The sequence below is a fragment of the Pteronotus mesoamericanus genome, unplaced genomic scaffold, assembly GCF_021234165.1.
Source record: "Pteronotus mesoamericanus isolate MK-2021 breed Mesoamerican mustached bat unplaced genomic scaffold, CSHL_Meso_final contig_164, whole genome shotgun sequence".
In the NCBI taxonomy this organism is placed as follows: domain Eukaryota; kingdom Metazoa; phylum Chordata; class Mammalia; order Chiroptera; family Mormoopidae; genus Pteronotus; species Pteronotus mesoamericanus.
In genome coordinates this window covers 11940896-11962090 of record NW_026555065.1, presented here as the reverse complement: position 1 = coordinate 11962090, position 21195 = coordinate 11940896, and the positions used below count along the sequence as shown (strand labels likewise).

At 37.7% G+C, this 21195-nt stretch overlaps 1 protein-coding gene across 2 annotated transcripts in view; it reads right to left on the bottom strand.

The window, feature by feature from the left end:
* The window catches only part of DNAAF4 (dynein axonemal assembly factor 4), a 38686-nt gene extending 28822 nt beyond the window's left edge, over positions 1 to 9864 (bottom strand). For both annotated transcript variants that reach the window (XM_054564680.1, XM_054564681.1), the window contains exons 1-3: positions 9742 to 9864; positions 9231 to 9378; positions 4847 to 4980 (exon numbers count right to left, since the gene is read on the bottom strand). In XM_054564680.1, coding sequence (XP_054420655.1) covers positions 4847 to 4980; positions 9231 to 9378; positions 9742 to 9864 — 405 coding nt within the window. The remainder of the gene's footprint in view (positions 1 to 4846; positions 4981 to 9230; positions 9379 to 9741) is intronic.
* Between the last annotated feature and the right edge of the window lie 11331 nt (positions 9865 to 21195).

The following is a 21195-nucleotide window of genomic DNA, read 5'->3' as shown; positions in this document are numbered from 1 at the left end:
TGGATATTTTTCTTTATTTCACTTGACATAGCCTTCACTTTTTCCTTAATTTTGCAACCATACTCCACTATTTATGTGAGCATCCTGATTACAAGTGTTTTGAACTTTGCATCCGATAGGTTGGCTATCTCTTTGTCACTTAGTTCTTTTTTTGGAGTTTTGATCTGTTCTTTCGTTTGGGCCATATTTCTTGGTCTCAGCACTCCTGTTACATTGTAAGGTGCAGGGCCTTAGGTATTCACCAGGGCAGGGTAACCCACCTATGTTGTGGTGCTGTATGTGGAAGAGGGGTCAGAGAGGGAACAATGCCACTTCCTCGGCTCCCAGCTGGATTTCAGTCATGTTCCCCACAACCACAAGCAAATTGGGCCCTTCTAGTGCTGATTCCTGAGTGGGTGGGTTGGTGTATGTTCTGGACCCTATGGGTCTCTCCAAGGAACTCTCCTGTGAGGCTGGGAATTTCTCCCGCTGCTGCAACCCCCATAGGTTTTTACAGGCAGAGGTTTTGGGGCTTTCTTTTCCCATGCTAGAACCCTGTTGTTCATTCTCGCCTGGTCTCGCTCCCCAGTTGTTCCGCCCAGTTTATCCACATGCAACTGTGGGACCACCTGGCCCTCCTGCCACTGCCTTGCCACGTGCCCTCTTGGCCCCGGCTGCCTATCTCTGCTCCTCCTAGCAGTCTGGATGAATATTTCTTCTTTAACTCCTTGGTTGTCAGGTTTCTGTACAGTTCTATTTTCTGGCAGTTCTGTTTGTTTTTTGTTTTTAATTCTGTTGTTGCCCTTCTTTTGGTTGTGCAAGGAACCAAGTGTATCTACCTATGCCTCCATCTTCAAACACCAGATTCTTATTAGGCCATGGTCCAAAGCCATCGTCTGGTTTCTAACTGTTGATGATGAAGCATGGTTACATTGGCAAATTTGAAATTACTTATGACCACAGTGCTTGGACACTTGTCATGAACCTCACTGGCAGGTTAAACAAGTGGAGTCATCAGCCCTTGAGTTGATGTGCAATTCAAAAGTCTAGAGAAATGGCAGAACAGCCTGCTCCTATCCTGTCATTTTGGTTTTACTGTACTGACAATCTCAACCAGCATCATGGACAATGAAGAAGCAAGACAAAAAACACACAGGTGGGAAAATCCTGGGATTCTTTTTCTAGGAATGTAATGCATACAAGCAAATAAAATGCCTCAGTGGAAAGAAAAATTAAGTTTTCTATGTACAGTATGTCATCTACAAATAAAGACAGTTTTACTGCTTCCTTTCCAATTTGGATGCCTTTTATTTCTTCTTCTTGTTGACTGCTGTGGCTAGGACTTCCAGTATTATGTTGAATAAGAGAGGTAAAAACAGACATCCCTGTCTTGTTCCTGATCTTAAGAGGAACACTTGCAGTTTTTGCCTTTTGAGTATGATGCTGGCAGTGGCCTTTATGATGTTTAGGAATGTTCTTTCTATTCCCACTTTGCTGAGAGTTTTTACCATAAATTGGTGCTGGATTTTATCAAATGTTTTTTCTGCACGTATTGATACGATCATGTGGTTCAAAACAGCATGGTATTGGCATAGAAACAGACACATAGAACCATGAACAGAATAGAGAGCTCAGAAATAAACCCACACCTTTATAGTCAATTAATATTTGACAGAGGAAGCAAGCACATATAATGGGCTAAATACAGTCTATTCAAAAAGTGGTGTTGGGACATGAAGAAAAATGAAACTAGACCTCCTTCTTATACCACACACAAGAACAAATTCAAAATGGATCAAAGACTTAAATGTTAGAGCCAAAATCATGAAAATCATAGAAGAAAACATAGGCATCAAAATCTCAGGCATTGCTTATAGCAATACTTCATTGGATATATCTCTGCAGTCAAGGGAAAAAGAAAAAATAAACAAATGGGTCTACATCAAACTAAAATGTTTTTGCACAGCAAAAGAAATCATTAACAAAATAAAAAGATAACCCACTGAATGGGAGAACATGTTCACCAAGGATACACCTGATAAGGGGTTAATATCCAAAACTTACAAAGAACTTAAAAACTCAACACCAAAATAACAAACAATCCAATTAAAAAATGGGCAAAGGACCTGAATAGACACTTCTCCAAGGAGGACATACAGATGGCCAATAGACATATGAAAAGATGCTCAATGTCGCCAATCACCAGAGAAATGCAAAATCAAACTACAAAAAGATAGCACGTCATTCCTGTCAGAATGGCTATCATCAATAAATCAACAAACAGCAAGTGCTAGCTAGGGTGTGGAGAAAGCGAAAGCCTTTGCATTGTTGGTGGAAATGCAGACTGGTGCAGCCACTGTGGAAAGCAGTATAGAGATACCTCAAAAAATTAAAAATAAATCTGTCTTTCAACCCAGCTATCCCACTTCCAGCAGTATATCTGAAGGAACTCAAAACACTAATTTGAAAGAACACAAGCACCCTGTGTTCACTGCAGTGTTATTTACAATTGCCAAGTTATGGAAGCAGCTCAAGTGTCCATCAGTAAATGAGCGGATAAAATAATTATGGGACATTTACACAATGGAATACTACTTAGCCATAAAAAAGAATAAAATTTTACTCATTGCAACATTATAGATTGACCTGGAGAACATTATACTAAGTGAATTAAGCCAGAGAAAGAAAAATAAGATATGATTTTACTCATATGTGAAATCTAAGGAATAAACTGAACTAATGAGGAAAATGAGGACAGACTCATAGGTGGAGAGTTGGATGACAGCTGGAGAGATAGGTTACAGGGTGGAGGGATTGAGCAAAAAGGAAAAAGGATTCGTGGTCATGGACAACAGCGTGCTGATTGCGAGGGGGATATATGGGGACAAAATGGTAACGGGAAAAAATACAATAAAGATTAAATAAAACAAAAACAAAAGCAAGTATGGAGCTTAAATCAGTTATCAAAAACCTTCTAAGAAAAAAAGGACCAGGACCAGACTTTACTGGTAAATTCTACCAAACATTTAAAGAAGAAGAATGGTTTTTAAACTCTTCCAAAAAAATGGAAGAGGAGGGAACACCCCGAAACTCGTTTTATGTAGCCAGCAGTACTCTGTTTTATTAGTTAGTTCAGTAAATATTTATCTGTTGTCACAGATTTTATATTTTGCTTTTTTTAAAGATTTTATTCATTTATTTTTAGAGAGGAAGGGAGAGAGAAAGAGAGGGAGAGAAACGTCCATGTGTGGTTGTCTCTCACACGCCACCCCGGCACCCCCCACCCCCACTCCAACTGGGGACCTGGCCTGCAACCCAGGCATGTGCCCTGGCTGTGAATTGAATTAGCAACCCTTTGGTTTGCAGGCTGGCACTCAATCCACTGGGTGACACCAGCCAGGGCTGCTTTTATTTTTTTTCAATTTAGGAAAGTTGCTCTGGCGGGTATGGCTCAGTTTGGGGCTGCAAACTCAAAGGCTGCCGGTTCAATTCCCAGTCAGGGCACATGCCTGGGTTGTGGGCCAGGTCCTCTGTTGGGGGTGTGCGAGAGGCAACTGATCAGTGTATCTCTCTCACAGGAAGGTTTCTCTCTCTCTTTCTCCCTCACATCCCCTCTCTCTAAAAAAGTAAATAAAGTTTTTTAAAAAAATAAAATTCAAGAAAATGATAAAATCAAAAGGCTAAGAGAAGTGATAATACAATCAAGAAAAACTGGAACTCACCAAGTATACTGCAAGCAGGAATCTTTGGTCAGCTGACCATGTGGTTAATTAAGTAAAAAACAAAGTATATAAGGATAGGCTATATTTAAAAGTCAAGTAGAAGAGATAAAAGAAGTTGTGAAATCTTTGGAATTATGAACTTTTGATTTTAAAAACAATACTTCAAATGCAAAAGAAGAGTCATGGGTTCACAGAGCTCTTGATGAGATAATGCCTGTTATGTATTTCTTAATCATTTCAAGATGTCAAAATGAGAATGTGCAATAAGAAATCACTTGCGAAAACTAGTGAGCATAGGTAAATCTTTAGAGGCAGAAAGTAGAGTAGTGACTGCCTAAGGCTGGGGGATGGGAGGGATGGAGAATAACTGCTAATGGGCAGGGGGTTTCTGAGGGGGTGATAAAAATGTTCTAAAATTGACTGTGGTGATGGCTGCACAACTCTGAATGGATTGTAAACTTTAAATGTGTGAATTGTATGATATGTGAATTATATCTCAAAAAATATTGCTGCTTCAAGCTTTAACTTGAAATCCTCAACAATTCAAAATATATTTATTTATGGATATTTAGTGTTTTTCTTGTTTTAAATAATTGTGTCCATTATTCCAAGATTAAGAAAGAGGTAAAATATACCATAAAACCTCATCATTTCTGACTCTCTTGGAAATAGAAAAGTCTCACTGACACAAGTAAATCTATTATTATTCAACATTTATACCCTCAACTTTGATAAAGATTTTCAGGCCCTGACCAGTGTGGCTTAGTTAGCTGGGTGTCATTTCACAAAATGAAAGGTTGCCAGTTCCATTCCCAGTCAAGGCACATGCCTGGTTTGTGCTGCAGGTTTGGGTCCCCACTCGGGGTGCGTACAAGAGGCAAATGATTGATGTGTCTTTCTCACACCAATGTTTCTCCCCCTCTCTTTCTCCCTCCTTTACCTTCTCTCTAAAAGTAAATAAATTGAATCTTTGAATTAAAAAAAAAAGATTTTCAAGAACACATGTAATTAGTAGATAGCTTATTTAATTTACTAAGTCCTATAACCAAAGTATGAACAAAAAGTTTAGGCTGGAACTAATTATCCTTACATAGTTTATTATCATTTCTTTAATTCCAGGACTTTCCTATCAATCTAAAACTTACCTTCATCATGACATTTAGTGCATATTTTTGATCTTCCCGTCTTGCTGCAGCTTTTGCTTCTGTAGCTTCCTTTGCTTTTTCTTGGGCTTGTAAAATAGATTTCTCCCTTATTCTTTGCATCATCTTTTTGTCAACTAAAACATAAGGAATATCACTAAGTTAGGATTGTGATAAATTTGTTTTACTTAGGAGAAAATTGCTTAATATTATGGACAGGGATGAGATTGTTTTGGACCCAACTTCACATGGAGAAGTGAAAACATCTCTCAGTATTAAACTGGTCAAAAAGCTAACATTAAAAGGCAAGCAAGTAACTATACAGTAATTAATTACTACAGAATGAGAGAGAGAAAAGGAGAAAGAAAAGGAACTACAGGGGAAATGGGGGGGCGCAGCAGAGAAGGAGAACAGAGAAGCATAAGAGGGAGGGAGAGGGGGAGAAGGAAACAGAGAGAGGAGACAAGATGAGGGGAAAAACAAAACACATGGTCTCCTCTCTGTTGAGAAAGCAGGGCTAGTTGCTGATAAACCTGATCACAACAAATCATCACTCAGGGGTTTAGAAGAGAAAATGGGTTGAGATAATCTGATATGATCAATCACCTTCACAAACATAAAAGGTAATTTATATATATGAAGAGTATAGGGCAAGCCTAGGAAAAATTACAAAGTAACATGATTTGTTGTACATAGAATTTCACCATTAACAATTATTTTTATATTCAATAACTCAATGTTTTATACATAGGCTGTGATCCAGTTTATATTCAGTGACTCAATGTTTTACACACAGGTTATGATTCATTAGGGAGGGTGTAAATTATCTTAGGGGAAGAGGGATCAGGAAGGGATCTAGACTTGGAGGGGATAAAAACAGGACAGGAGAGAAAAGTTGGGGGGAAGAGGGTGACAAGCAGGAGGGTAAGTAAGGTAGGGGGTAGGGGGCAGGGATGAACCATGTACTAGTCAAGAGTTCTTAACCTTTTTGGTGCATCAGACCCCTTGGCAGAATAAAACCTTATAGATCCCTTCATAATGTTTTCAAATGCATGAAATAAAATAAACAGGTTTATAAAGAAAACAAATCATATTAAAACACAAATATTAAAAAATAAATTTGATATACTAATAAATGCTTTTTTTTCCCAAATCCTTACCCAAGTATATGTTTTTTACTGATTTTTTTTTTAGAGTGAGAGGAAGGGAGAGAGGGAAATATAAACATGAGAGAGAAACACCTATCAGCTGCCTCCTGTACACACGCTGGCTGGGTTAGTTATGTGCCCTGACCGTGGATCCAAGCCACAACCTTTTGGTGTACTGGACGATGCTCCGAGCAACTGAGCCACCTGCCCAGGGCTAATTCATGCTGCTTCATTAATACATTAAATAATATATAGCAACAAGTCTAATATTATAACTCCAAAGTAAGTGAGTATAAAAGACAGGTACCTGTGATATAAACATATTTGTGATTTTTGCTGATACTACTGTTGTTCGTTGTCTACATTCAAAATTGAAGGGAATGTTTAACTTCAGTAAAAGAAGAGTAAAAAGTACGAAATTTTTATTCATCCGAGGTCATGGCTGGGAGTTAGGATTGGAATTATGTCTGAAGCCTCTCCCCAAACCTCCTCCTGTTTAGTATCAAGGTGGCAGACAACTGGACCAATACAGGGGCAGAAATAATTAAAAGAACATCAACTTTTCAAGTAAGATGTTCCGCATTTAAAAGAAAATAAAAGGGTATCAAGAAGGAAACAATGAAGCAAAATATGTTTCAAATAATGAGGAAGACAGGCTTGGAGTATAGACTGGAATTCCACAATACCTAATGTGAAAAAAAATATTGTTAAAAATATACTTTTGCTAAATTGCAACCTGATTTCTGAAGTAAAATCAATGTTCATTACTTGTTATGTAAGTTTATAAAGACTATTCTGACTAATTTAAATCAGAGATTGGCAAACTATGGCCAAATCCAACCTGTTGCCTGTTTTTCAACAGCATACAAGCAAAGAATAACTTTTACATTTTTAAATAATTGGAAAAAGTTAACTATTATTTAATAATAATATTTTGTGTGACATATAAAATTATATTAAATTCATATTTTGGTGTCAATAAGTATGTATTGTCATATACCTGAAACCAATACAAAATAAAATTGAATGTAAACTGAAAAATATACATATATATTGTCTATGGCTAGTTTTGTGTTACAATGGCAGAACTAAGTGATTGTGAGAGAGACCATACAGCGCAAAAATCCAAAATATTATCTGATCCTTTACAGAAAAAGTTTGCTAAACTGTGGGTTAAATAGTTAAAATTTGGAATAGTTGACCATATAACCATGAAAGAGAGGAATCAATTAGTCGCGTAATGAAAGCAGATGTGTAAAACAGAGAGGAAAATTGATTAAGAAAGAAAATCTCTTCCTACTCCTGGATGAGGTGGCCATCCAGGTTAAAAGGGAATTTGATATAGAAAATGCTTCATGTCAGATATCAGGGAAAGTAACAGGTTTTCTGATATGACCCTTCTTTTTAGCCTAAAAAGTTGGTGGAAAAAACATTTCCTAGAGAAATCTGTTTGCCACCAGAAGAAACACACACACACACACACTCTTAAGTCAGTGGTTCTCAGATCTGGCCAGTCATCAGAATCACCTGTGGAGTCTCAACCCCTACCACCCCCCGACTCCGCATCTGTTTATTTTAAGACAAGCCATTATAACAGATGACAGTTCTGGAAAAATTAAGATTATCAACAGGAGTTGAAATAAATGAAAGTGTTTACATTTAATCTTAGGCAAGAAGCTGAAACACCCTGGGTGTGCTTCATGACACATTCCCAGGTCTCATCACAGACTTACTGAATCTCAAAGAAAGTTTGGGGTAGGAGAACAGTAATCTGGTTTTTTAAAAAAACTCTTCAATTACTCTGGGACTCACTAAAGTAACCTAGATCTGGTAACCTACCTTAATCAGTATATTTTGAGTCCTGAAGATTAAAAAATTAAATTCCACTGCAAGTCCTGACTGGCATGGCTCAGTTGGTTGCGCATCTTCCCACAAAGCGAAAGTTGCCCGTTTGATTCCTGGTCAGTGCACAGGCCTAGGTTGTGGGCCCTGTCCCCAGATCGGGTGTGTGCAACAGGCAACCCATCAGTGTTTCTCCACACATCTATGTTTTTCTCCCCCTCTTTCTTCCTTTCTCTAATAATAAATAAATAAAATCTTTTTTAAAAGTTCCACTACAAGACACCAAGAAAATATTAATACAAAAATGATTGCAACCTCTCCATTCTTAATATTTCCTACTGCCAGACAACTAAGAAAAATTTCAGGCAGCAGATGTAAAGCGCCATGAAACATGAAAACCAGAAGAGGAAGGAAGAAAATAGAGTTAAAGCAGTAGAGGGCAACTACTGACCCACAAAGCGGATGTAGGCTGTTAGAGTACTAATTAAAAGTACAGAGAATAGGGAATCTTAATTTTACACAGTATAGTCCCTGAAAAGCTTTTTAAAAACTACCAACACCAGGGTTCCACTCCTAGAAACTGGTTTGATTGATGTAGGGTAAGTTCCAGTCATCTGTATCATTTAAAAGTTCTATAGGTGATTCAAATATGCAGCCAGGGTTGAGAACCACCATTCTACAGTCACACTGCTAAGGCTCCAGTTTTCAATCTGCCACTTACTAGTTGAGTGACATTTGTCTGTTATTAAACCCTCTGTGCCTCAGTAGCCTCGCCTTTAAAAAAACAGGAGTGGGGGATACCTAAGTGATAGGCTGTTGGGAGGCTTAACAGATGTATTAATGCCTGATACAATATAAGTGTTTGATAAAGGCCATATTGGAAGGCCTTAGCCACTGAAGATACACATCTGTTTAAGAGTTGTAATTAATGAGAATAATTCAGTCTTTAAGTTATTTAAGTGGCAGCTGAAGCACTATCTTATTTAAATCATGCTCATGTGCCCTTTTTTTGGTAGAAGAGCAGCATAATTATTTCAAAAGAGAATTTTTTTAAAAAGGTATAAAAATTAGAAAATGGAGACAACTCTGTTGAACAACAATTAAAAAATGAAAAAAGAAAGGTATAAAATATTAAAAGCCACATGAACATCTTTCAAGAACTTACCATCTTCCCTGGCTGGTGTGACTCAGTGGATTGAACACCAGCCTACGAAATGAAAGGTCACTGATTCAAATCCCTGTCAGGGCACATGTCTGGGCTGCTCCCTGGTTGGAGGCATGTGAGAGGCAACCGATTGAAGTTTTCTCTACATGGATGTTTCTCTCCCTCTCTTTCTTCCTTCTCTTCTCTTTAAAAATAAATAAATAGAATCTTTAAAAAAAAAACCAAAACTCACCACCTGACACAGAAAGGGTCTCCCACATGACCGCTTCTTTTTTATGTAAGGTGAAAACAATAGTGTCATTTCCAATCTTGGCTTTGCTGCTCTCATCGTCTATGGGAGCATAGAGAAACACCTCAAATAAAAATGGAGCAAAGTTGACCTATTTAGAAGGGGGGAAACATAAGTTAATTTAGTTACCTAATTAAAAACACAGCTGTTAAGTAATACGTGATAGAGGCCAAAATCATTTTCTTGAATGCCCTCTATAAATTTATTCCAGGTAGCGAAAGATTAGCAAGGCATATGTAGGAAGTCCTAGATAAAAAATAATCTCTGATTTGATAACATCTGCTTACAGATGAGGTATCACCTGTATGGGATTCGTTCGTTGTTGTTTTCAAGAGCACTAAAATTTTAGGGCATTTCTGTAGGAGGACGCGCCTGCTCGCGCACACCTGGGCGCACTCACGGAAGCTCCGGACCACACCCCCGGAGAGCCGGCAGGCACGACTCGCATTCCTACCTTCAGATAGTTTTCCGTACAGAACACGTCCGCATCTCTGACGCAGACTCCTCGGAGGGGCACAGAGATAAAGACCGCAGTCATCGTCTGCTGCCAGCTGTAATCGCTAACCTGCAGGGGCATCCCGGGAGGTAGACGGAGCCGCTAGCCGATGCGGTGGGTCAGCACTCTCACCTGCTCCGTTGCTAGGGAAGCCGGGGTTACCACGCGCCAGCCCTTCCGGGTCACGCGGGGCCGCGGCGCCCGGAGCTCCCAGCGTGGTCCGAGCGCGTCCCTGCGATCCCCTGCGGACTTGCCTCTGGCCTGCTGGGACATCCTGGTGGAGACCCTAGACCACTTCTTAGGGCCTTACTACTTCCCCAAAGTCTAAGCAAGTCTCCGAAGAAGTAGAACAACATTTGTTAGGGCAAGTAAAGATCTTCCCGCCTGATGATGCAAGAATGTGGGCTTACTAGGTGGGAAAGCATGACCCACAGGAAGCACGTGCGACGTCCACGCTCCATTTCAGCTCTGGCCTTTAGTTTGTTCTGATGGAGGCTGTGACAGTTAGTGCCCTTTGGTGATCCTGTTTTGGACGTATCCTGTCCCGGGATCTTACTTGTACTATTGAAGTTTTTCAGATCCTATAACTTGCCTGCACCAAAAGCATGTAAGTAGAGTTCGCTCTGTGGTTTGAGAAGCGTGGAGAAAAGATCCTACGACTTACCTGACAAATGCTTGCCACAACTCACCTGTAGGATAAGTTGAATTCACACAGATACCTTTTACTATTGCCTGAGGGAAACTTAGAACTTTAGCGCAGGCAGGAAACTTAAGGATCATGTAGTCATCTGACACATTTAAGGAATCTTAAATGCCATTGCCACATAGATTAATAGCAGAACCTCGATGAAGATCCTGATCCCTCTTATTCCAATGTTCATTCCTTGGGCTACTTTCTCTAAATCCGATTTATAAATTACTGGAATTTGATGTTAAAAACAGTGAATTTACATGAAAATTAGGCACTTGGTACCTAATTAAGGAAAATTAACTAAAAAATTAATAAAATTAGCCATCTAGGCCTTTGGATTTTAAACTTTTCACTTTTGAGGGTCATTAACACAAATTTCAAAGGTTCTGAAAAATTCCTTGAGAAGAGTTTTGAAGCAAAAGACTTGGGAGGGAAAATAAAAAACCACCTTTTTCTCCAAACAGGCCGCCTGCTCACTTACTTATTTGTCAATAGTTTGTCATCTCAAGGTTCTGTACTTTCAACATTGGGGCCACCTTAGACTTATTTTCCCTTGTCTCCCTAAGTTCAAAAACCTATGAATCAATCCATGGATTCTTTTTTCATGGTTGTTTGTTTGTTTTAGCATCCCCTTCCTTCCATCCTTTGGTTCTAGTGCTCCTTTTACCATTTTATTTCAAACTCTCCCATGTCTTCGAAAGACAGGATTTATGTATTCCTATTACATAAAAATTACAAGTCTAGATTCTCCCACTATATAAAAACACAAGTAATGTAATGTATTTATGGAAGATAGTAAAAAGAATACTATGTGCCATTTGGGAGTTTCAGGAAAATATAGTAACAATCACTTTGTTAAGCACATACACACCTCTAAGATGAAATTGTTTTTTTGACTACCATAGTCTTACTAAGCTTTTTACACTATGAATGAGTTAATCTTAAAAAAAAAAAAAAACAAACTTGATCAGTTTTATACTGAATCATTACATCAACTGATCCCAATTTAAACATCATTAATTTTATACATTGTTTCATCACTTATGTACAAATCTAAAAAGTGTTTCACAAGCCTTGAAACTAATTCAATCTTAAAGCCTTTTTTTAAAATTATATTTTATTGACTATGCTATTACAGTTGTCCTGATTTTTACTCCGTGCCCCCACTGCCTGGTTCTCCCTTCCCTCCTCCAACACCCCCCAAGTTCATGTCCATGGGTTGTGCCTGTAAGTTCTTTGGCTCCTCCATTGCCTATACAGTTCTTAACATCCCCTGTCTGTTCTGTACCTACCCAATTATGCTTCTAAATCCCTATTCCTTCCCCCCTTGCCGTTCTCCTCTTCCCCCTCCCAGCTGATAACCCCCCAAATGATCTCCATATCTATGATTCTATTCTTGTTCTACTTGTTTGCTTAGTTTTTGGTTTTGTTTTTTACGTTCAGTTGCTGATAGCTGTGAGTTTGTTGTCATTTTAATGTTCATAGTTTTGATCTTCTCCTTTTTCCTAGATAAGTCCCTTTAACATTTCATATAATAAGGGCTTGGTGGTGATGAACTCCTTTAGCTTTACCTTGTCTGGGAAGCACTTCATCTGTCCTTCAATTCTAAATGATGGCTTTGCTGGATAGAGTAATTTTGTTTGTAGGTCCTTGCTTTTCATCACTTTGAATAATTCTTTTTAGTCCCCTCTTGTCTGCAAAGTTTCTTTTGCGAACTCAGCTGATAGTCTTATGGGAACTCCTTTGTACATAATTCTCTGCCTTTCTCTTGCTGCTTCTAAGGTTCTCTCTTTATTTTTAACCTTCAGCAGTTTAATTATGATGTGTCTTGGAGTGGGCTTCTTCACATCCATCTTGTTTGGGACTCTCTGTGCTTCCTGGGCTTCCATGTCTATTTCCTTCATCAAATTAGGGAAGTTTTCTTTCATTATTTTTCCAAATGGATTTCCCATTTCTTGCTCTTTTCTTCTCCTTCTGGCACCCCTGTGATGCGAATGTTGGACCTCTTGAAGTTGTCCCAGGGGTTGCTTATACTATCTTCATTTTTTTTTCTTTTTTTCTTCCTGTTGTTCAGTTTTGTTGTTGTTTGTTTTGTTTTTTTGTTTGTTTTTTGCTTACTTATGCTCCAAATCATTGATTTGATTCTTGGCTTCATCTACGCTACTGTGGTTTCTCTGGAAATTGTTTTTTATTTCCATTAATGTATCCTTCATTTCTGACTAGATCCTTTTTATTCTGTGAGGTCCTTGCTAAATTCTTTGAGCATCCTTATAGTCAGTATTTTGAACTCTGCATCTGATAGATTGCTTATCTCCATTTCGTTTAGCTCTTTTTCTGGAGTTTTGATCTGTTGTTCTATTTGGGCCATGTTCCTTTTTTCCCCTCCTTTTGGCAGCCTCCCTGTGTTTATTTCTATGTATTAGGTAGAGCTACTTTGACTCTATGTCTTGGTAGCATGGCCTAATATAGTAGGTGTCCTGTAGAGTCCAGTGACACAGTCTCCCCTGTCACCAAAACTGGGCACTGGAGATGTGCTCTTCGTGTGGGCTGAGTATGCCCTTCTCTTATAGTTGAGGCTTGGTTGCTGTTGGCAGATCAATGGGAGGGATTTACTCAGGCCAGTCAGCTGCAAAGATTGGCTGTGACCACTGACCACCAATCTCCGCCCTTCGTGGAGGATCAGCTGCGCAGGACAGGGTGGTGGTGCTCTGACATGGCCTATAGCTCTCCACTGGGTGTGCTGGCCATGGGGTTTCCCAGGTGGTGCAGCCCTAGGTCAGCCCCAACCTGTGTTTTGCCCAAGGCCACCTTCTCTCAGCTGTAAAGCAATCTGAGATGTCTGCTACTTGTGCTGGGCTTGGAGATACCCAGGCAAAGTCAAGCTGTGAATCTAGACTGGATGCTGCTAGTGCCAGGCCTGGGGCCCACTGAGGCCCACTGTTGCTCGTTTGAAAGGACTTAGGAAATTGTGCAGTGTGAGTCAAGACCAGCTATTCATATGGAAAAACAGCTTGGTTGGGTCTTTATGTTCGGTGGGCTGGTATCTCTGGGATCTCCAAGGAGAGTCAAACAGTGTTAGCCAGGTTGATGGAGTCTCAGATATGGCACCAACTTGCCAGCTCTGTAGGGGCAGGGTTTAGAAAAGGGACAGTGCCTTTTGCCCCCCTTGATGCCAGACACTTCAGTTCCTTCCTTTATGCCATTGGGGCCTTTCAAGCTGCTACCTTGGTGCTGGAACTCAGAGGGAGTAAATCTGAGTAGGTGAGTCTTTGTGTGGGTTCATTAAGAGGGACTGCTTGGGGCTTGTTTCTTCCATTGATTCAATCCCTGCTGGTTTTTGCAGCCAGAAATTGTGGGAACTTATCTTCTTGGCACTGGAACCCTGGGCTGGGTGGCCCAGTGTGGTGTGGGACTTCTCCCTCCTAAGATATCCCTCCCAAATTTTTATCCACCACACATGAGTGAGGGACAAGCCTGTTCTGCATCTGTGCTTCTCCTATCAGGCTGGATGGATGTGATTTCTTTAAATCTACACACAAGTTGTCATACTTTCATTCAACTCGATATCTGATGGTTCTGAGTGATGGTTGTTCTATGTTTTAGTTGTAATTTTGATGTGGTTGTGTGAAGAGGGGAGCTATGTCTACCTCCACCACCATCTTGACCAGTAGTCCCATTTTCATAAAACTTTAAAATAAAAACCAAATCTATTGGTTAAGGATTCGTATTTATGTGGTAAAACTATAAAGGAAAGTAAGGCATGAGAAAGGATAATGGTTAGCTCCTAGGTGGAGGTCATGCAAGTGGGACTCCTTGTGATAACCAGCAGAGCTCATTTCTAACAGACTTACTGCATGAATTGAGACAGGTTCTCAGTGTGTCCCCATGACCACAATATCAGCATCAGCTGGGGGCTTGCTGGGAATGCAGATTCCGAGACCACACCCCAGACCTACTAAACCAGAAATTCTGGAAGTGGTGCCCAGAAATCTGTTTTAACAAGCCCACCTAGTACTTATGAGACACACTAGATTTGAGAGCCACTAGGTTAAGGGATAGGTTTTCTTGGGGGAGAAGGGAAAACTTACAAAGCCCAGAAATATCAAAGGTTGCCCCATTCTCCCATCATTCCAAGGAGAAGCACACAGGGGCCAGGGCATAATCCGTTTGTGTGTTTGCATTACAGAAGAGGAATTCCATCCCCTTGCTGGTCTCCCTTTTTATAGGGCAAACTTGAGAAGAACCTGGTCATAGGGAAACTACTGGTGACCGAGGCAGTCTTGGTTTAGGTGCAAACTATTCAAAAGACCTCCCATCTGAGAAAGCCAGCTGCCTGGCTGGGTTTCTTGACTCACATGGAAAGTTTTAGTTGGGACAAATGCTATGGCAAGCTGATTTCAGGTGCAGGCCCTCCCATGGCGAGAAAGGAGGTCCAGGTCCTATTTTCTAGGCTGCTTCCTAGAAAAACCCAGAGAGAACACCCAGTTATTTTGTTTAATTCTGTTCATATATATTACCTCTTTATTTTCAATACAACATTCAGAATGATCCTTCTTCCCTGAAAATCCTCCAATCAATTTCTATCTCAGAGTAAAAGCCAAGAATTTACAATGATCTACAAATTCGTATATAATCTCGTTTCCTTTTAATTTTCTAATCACATTGTTTTGTTTTTTGATTTTTTTACCCTACCTCCTATTCTTTTCAGTCACACTGGCCTCCTTGAAATGTCTGAAATGTGCCAAGCATACTTCTGCCACAGGGTCCTTGTACCTGCTGTTACCTTTGTTTGGAACTCTCTTCCTCAGCTGCATGACTGTCTCTCTTACTCTTTGAAGCCATTATTTAAATCTCTCTTATTGAACTATTTAAAAAACATGAGCTGCTCTGCACCTCTTGCCCAGCAGCCCCAGAATTCCCTATTTCCATTTCCTTTTTAGATTTCTTCATAGCATTCATTCCCTAAAATACTTTAGAATTTACTTATTCTATCTCTTTAGAATAAAAACCTGAGAGTAGTGATTGGTGATTGTTGTCTAATTTACTGCAATAGCACCTAGAACAGTTCCTGATACATTAAAAAAATTCAGTAAATGTTAAATGAATAAATGAAGGTCTACTTATTGGGTTTCATGTTTATTTTTACTCTTCAATTCATCTTTCAGGATCCTGAAACTTACTTAGTCTTTCTCAGGCTATTCTTGTTATGTTCATCTTCACTGGATTGAAATTTCAAAAGGTGTCGGTTGGCTGTTTTTCTTTTTTTAGTGTTTTATTTCTTTTTTGAAAGATTTTATTAATTTTAGAGAAAGAGGGAGGGAAATATCCGTCAGTTGGCTCTCGCATGCCCCCCACTGGAGACCTGGCCTGCAACCCAGGCATGTGCCCTGACTGGGAATAGAAACGGCGATCTTTTGATTTGCAGGCTGGCACTCAAGCCACTGAGCCACACCAGCCAGAGCTATTTTTTTATATGTATTTATTTATTACATTATTTTTATTGTACTTTTTCCACTATCATTTATTCCCCCCTATATCCTCTTCCACCTCCACCCACCACCTTCTCCTCAGTTGGCTGTTTTTATCATCAGGTTTCTTCATGTGTTTTGAAATGTTTATTTACAGTGGGTTTTGTCTTTCATTTTAGTTTCATCTCTTTTCTCTGGGTTCATCCTCTCCTTTCTAGCAGTTTTAGGAACCCCAATTCAGCCAAGCGTGATATGCTAATTTCACTGTTTCAGTTCTTTGGTGATACTGTATACCAGTTACCAACTGAACAAATTGCAAAACAGTGCACCTTAGGCCCACATCTTCCTAGCAGCTGGAGCCCCAAGTATCAGTTGGAAGTAGGTTTTGCTTTGTAGTCTCCTTTCACAAGTTGTGCAGCAGTGGAGATGCATTCCAGCTTAGCCCCTAGCTCAAAGCAGTGCTGTTTTTTTATTTTTTTGTCCCCTTTTTATTCCTGTTATTTCTGCCATTTAAAAAAATCACTTACAAAGGCTTGTTGATTTCATTAATTTTTAAAAATAACCTATGTGTGGCTTTATTATTCCTTTCCAGTGTTTGTTTTCTATTTTATTTCCTTTCAAAAAAATTTCCTTCTTTTGTTCTTATTCTTTTGTTATCCTCTTGAGAGCAATACTTATCTCATTTTTTGGGCTTAAAAATTATCTAAAGCAATACATTTCCTTTTTTGTACTACATTATTGCATCTCATAACTTTTGTAATGTAATAGCACTTTTAAGATTTTAATACTTTTCCAGAATGTCTGACTGCAAATTTCTGCTCTGGACCCATTGCTGCTTCAGTATGATTTATGATTTCTTTCTGTACTTCTTGTCCTTTGATATATTTGTGTTGGTTTTGAGCCCAATTTTACTTTTTATAATTTATCACTACTATGTGTTTGGAATAGAGCATCAATTCATAATGTTATTTGATCAGAAGTCTCTGTACATTTTTTCTCTCTCCTACAATAGGTAAGATACACACATTTTTACTTTTTCTTTCCATATGTTTAAGTAGAACTTTCATGCATTCAAATTTAATCTTGATGTAATTTTATCTTGTCACATCTCTAAAGCCTTACCTCTGAAGCCAAGTTCTATCAATTGACACTTTCACATTTATACAGCCTCTTTTCATGTGAGACTAAAGGCACCTTATGGTTGCTTCAAACAAGCTTTGAAGGGTTTTTCACAACCTAATTTTGTCATTCAAGCAAATTTTTTTCTTCCTCCTTTATTTTTATTATTGACACTATTGCAGATGTCCCCATTTTCCCCTCAAGCAAGTGTGTTCTTAGTATGGTGTTTCTGCTTCAGGATAATTAAGCTGCTGAGATTGTAGAATTCCTCTCCAATTCATTTTCTATTAACAAAACTGAAGTTGTAATTTGTTAAAATAAAAAGAAGTATGTTACGTTCACATTTTCTTAAAAGAATAGCTGGACTCAGTGTTATATATAAACTTCATATGGATAAAAACATATGTATGTAGAAAGGCCCATCCAAAAAATAGTTTGCTCCTCAGTATAAAATTAAATTCCTAGTAAATGATAGCCTATTGTCCTGCTTAATGTTTCCTGGGACATCTACCCAAAGCCAAAATTGTTACAGCTACTTGTCTGATTAAAGTTAAGCACTTAAAAAACAGTTATTTTTCTCTAAAAACTAGCTTTATTTAAAAGAATCTGAAGCATAACACTATAGGAAACAAACTTACAATACATACTGTTCAAGAAAGCCTGCCATACATAATTTCTACTAATAGTAGGTCTATACACTGATAAATAACATTTTTTATACAATGCACAAATGACATTTAGCATGATCCCTGAAAAGAATGACCAACAATAACGTGGGCTGTTTTGATAGAACCTCTACTTATCTTACTATAGAATAGAAAACTACAATGTGGAAGATAAGTTAAAACTCCAATTTTAAATTCTAGCATGGTGTTCAAGAAAGAGGTAAAAGAAATCATAAGGAAGAAATTGTAAAAATTAAATATCTTTAAAAGAAAACAGAGAATTGGCTTACCATTATCTATAGCAATTATTAAAAAGTAACTCAGATTTGAGAATTATTTGGTTTACTACTTGGAAGCCCTTAGATACTCAAACTATCCATTATCTACTATATTCTATTAGATACCAAGCCAATTTTATTTCTCTGAAAATGTAATCTGTACATTAACCATATAAAGAAAATAAACAATATGGGGGTAACCTAGTCACGTCATAGTTTAAGTTTTTCCACAAAGCAATTCATGAATCACTTAATACTAATACTTCTTTAAACCTCTGATTTAAATAAAAAGACCCAGTTCTAAAAGATTGTATGTGAAAACATCAGAAAAAAATTCCTAACACATATCCTGAATTTTTAACACAAAAAAATGGACCAATGAAAACACTGGGTATTCAAGTAAAATATAATGGGATGATACAGTACGGTAATTGGCATTTTTTAAAATATTAAGAACTGAATCAGATTTATTGCTATGTCAGTCCTAGCAACAGTCAATAATCAAATGTACAAAATGTACCACCAACAACCATGCCAAAAAATGATGTATAGAGATATCATTAACATAGCATAGGTAGACATTTATCTTGTAATATATATATCATTGACATAAGAAAAGCTTATTAATTCAGGATAGTTTGAATTGACAAATCTAAAAATTTAAATGTTTTAAAAAGATATGCAGGTTAAGCACTCACAAGCATTCTTTTTTTTTCTTGCAAGCATATAATTCAAACATACATATTTGCATTGACCAACTATTATCTACTATAATTATTTTGGGTACTTGTTTTAGTGACAAAAGAATACTTTTAAACTAGTATTCTTAAATGCCTCTAAAGAGCTTAAAATTTTTCCAAGATTAAACATTGTTCTTTAAATCCTTTTACTAACAAATCTTTTCATCAGATTGAACAAAGTAAACACCAATGAAGTCCTTGTATCAATGGATGTAAATTCTAGATAAATTAGAAGAGCTTCATGGTATTGTAATACAGGCATACCTCATTTTATTGTTTTGTTTTATTGCGCTTTATAGGTCTTGCATTTTTTACAAATTGAAGGTTTGTGGCAACTCAGTGTTGAGCAAATCTATTGGCATTATTTTCCCAGTATGCTCAGATGATAGCGTTTTTTAGTAATAAAGTATTTTTAATTGAGGTATGTACATTGTTTTTAGATATAACGTTATTGCACACTTTATAGTAGACTACAGACAAGGTAGTACAAACATAACCAAACAATCTGTGACTCACTTTATTGCCATATTTGCTTTATTGCATGATCTGGAACAGAATCTGCAATATCTCGAAGGTATGCCTGTAGTTTCTTAATAAATGAAGTACTACTAATTATTTTGGTTATGGTGGAGTGAATGATACCTCTTTTGATCAAAAGACAGTAGGTTAAGTTCAAAACCTAGTATATAATTTTAATGGTAGGGGCTAAAAATATCCTAATATGAACTGTCAAAATAACTCTTTAGTAAGTTATAACTGTAAGAGGAAAATCAAAATTTTAAGAAGTATTTATTGTATTATGAGTGTTATGAATTGCTAACATCAAATTTTACCCCTCTCTCCTATTTCAAAGATATCAGGCCATCTACTAATCCATAAATATTGATGTTTCACTTACTTCATAGAGTAGCTTAAACATACCAGCATAAGAAATAATTAGTATTACATAGTAATTTCCTTTGCCACAGGAATAAATGTTGGACAAAGTCTGGAAACATTTTATTTTCCAATTTGAATTACAGTAATTTTGCCACAGACCACAGCACTAGTGCATGTGTTACTTTAGACATGCTCTATGAACAAAACAAAAAATTGCTGCAAAAATACATGTCACCAATGTGGAACACACTCAGATTTGTATAAAAGTACTGAACTAATATCCCAAAAAGAGGTATATGTAAACAGTACATAAGGAAGAAATAGTTTTAATATGAAACAGTCATTTAAGTCACATACATCATGATAAGAAGCAGGACTTTCTTTTATAAGATATTTTAACTAACAAGCAACATCATCTACATCATCTACAGAACAAGGAAGTACAGGTATTTAGAATACATTTTAATATAACTGCCAAGTAATTTGACAAAATATGACAAAGATGAAGTTTATCCACTGGGTTTTATTAAAAGTCTTCAATAAAATACAGGCAACCTTTGATGTATTAATGTCTGGCTTATAAGCCACTTACTTCCCTTCATTTCCCCTAAACCACTTGTCTTGGGAGATGTTAATGCCATCCCCATCCTCCTTACTCTAAGGTGGCTCTAAACTTCCATCATTGTACTAAGAGTTGGAAATATGCAGATGTGACTTCTATATCACTGCTGGCTAAATGAAATACAAAAAAAGAGATTGCTAACATTTGTAAATGAGAAGAAACCCTCAGAGTTCAGAGAAGAAATTTGGAAATTTAAAATCCCAACAATCTAAAGGAAGTTGTGAAGTACTTTCAAGAAAGTACCAGCCAATTCAATAAAAACATTGCTATCTGTGGTGCCTGAAATATGATCATTTTGTCTGAAATATTAAAGATTTATTCTGAACACCCTTAAAAAAAGAAATTTAATGCCACTTTCTTCATGATCTTAATTTGCACATCTTGATAGAAAATACTTTTCCCTTAGAGTCCAGTCAGCCACAGCCACACAAAGAAATGGGAATTCTGATTGGAGGAAAGGTAGGAAATTCTAAAGCACAGGGCATCCAGGAAGGGAAAAGGCAAGTTGGCCTATATAGCACCCCACCAGAATTAAGGATGGTAAGAGGGCAACTGGGAAACACTCACACCCAAACACTTAAAACTTCCTGAATCACATCAGGAAAAAGGAAAGACCTCTGCTTCTTTCTCCCATCTACATTGATTGGTTCCCTAAAGAAGCTGATCACACAGCATGATACTACAGGTTAACTACATCATGCTTTAAATAAGCCGTTATGAGCCTCCCTAAGAATCTAATCATCTTATATAGAGTTCCAAGCCACTATTTACAAATAAACTTTGGGAGCTTCAATACTTTAAAAATTTTGATTAAAAAAATCTAAAATAGCATAAATGTTCATGCATATGAAACCTACACACTGCAAAAAACCCAAAACCATTTAGAGCTCCCTTTTCATTGCTTATATATTTTTTACGATTAAACACAATCACTATAGTATGTTGGACAA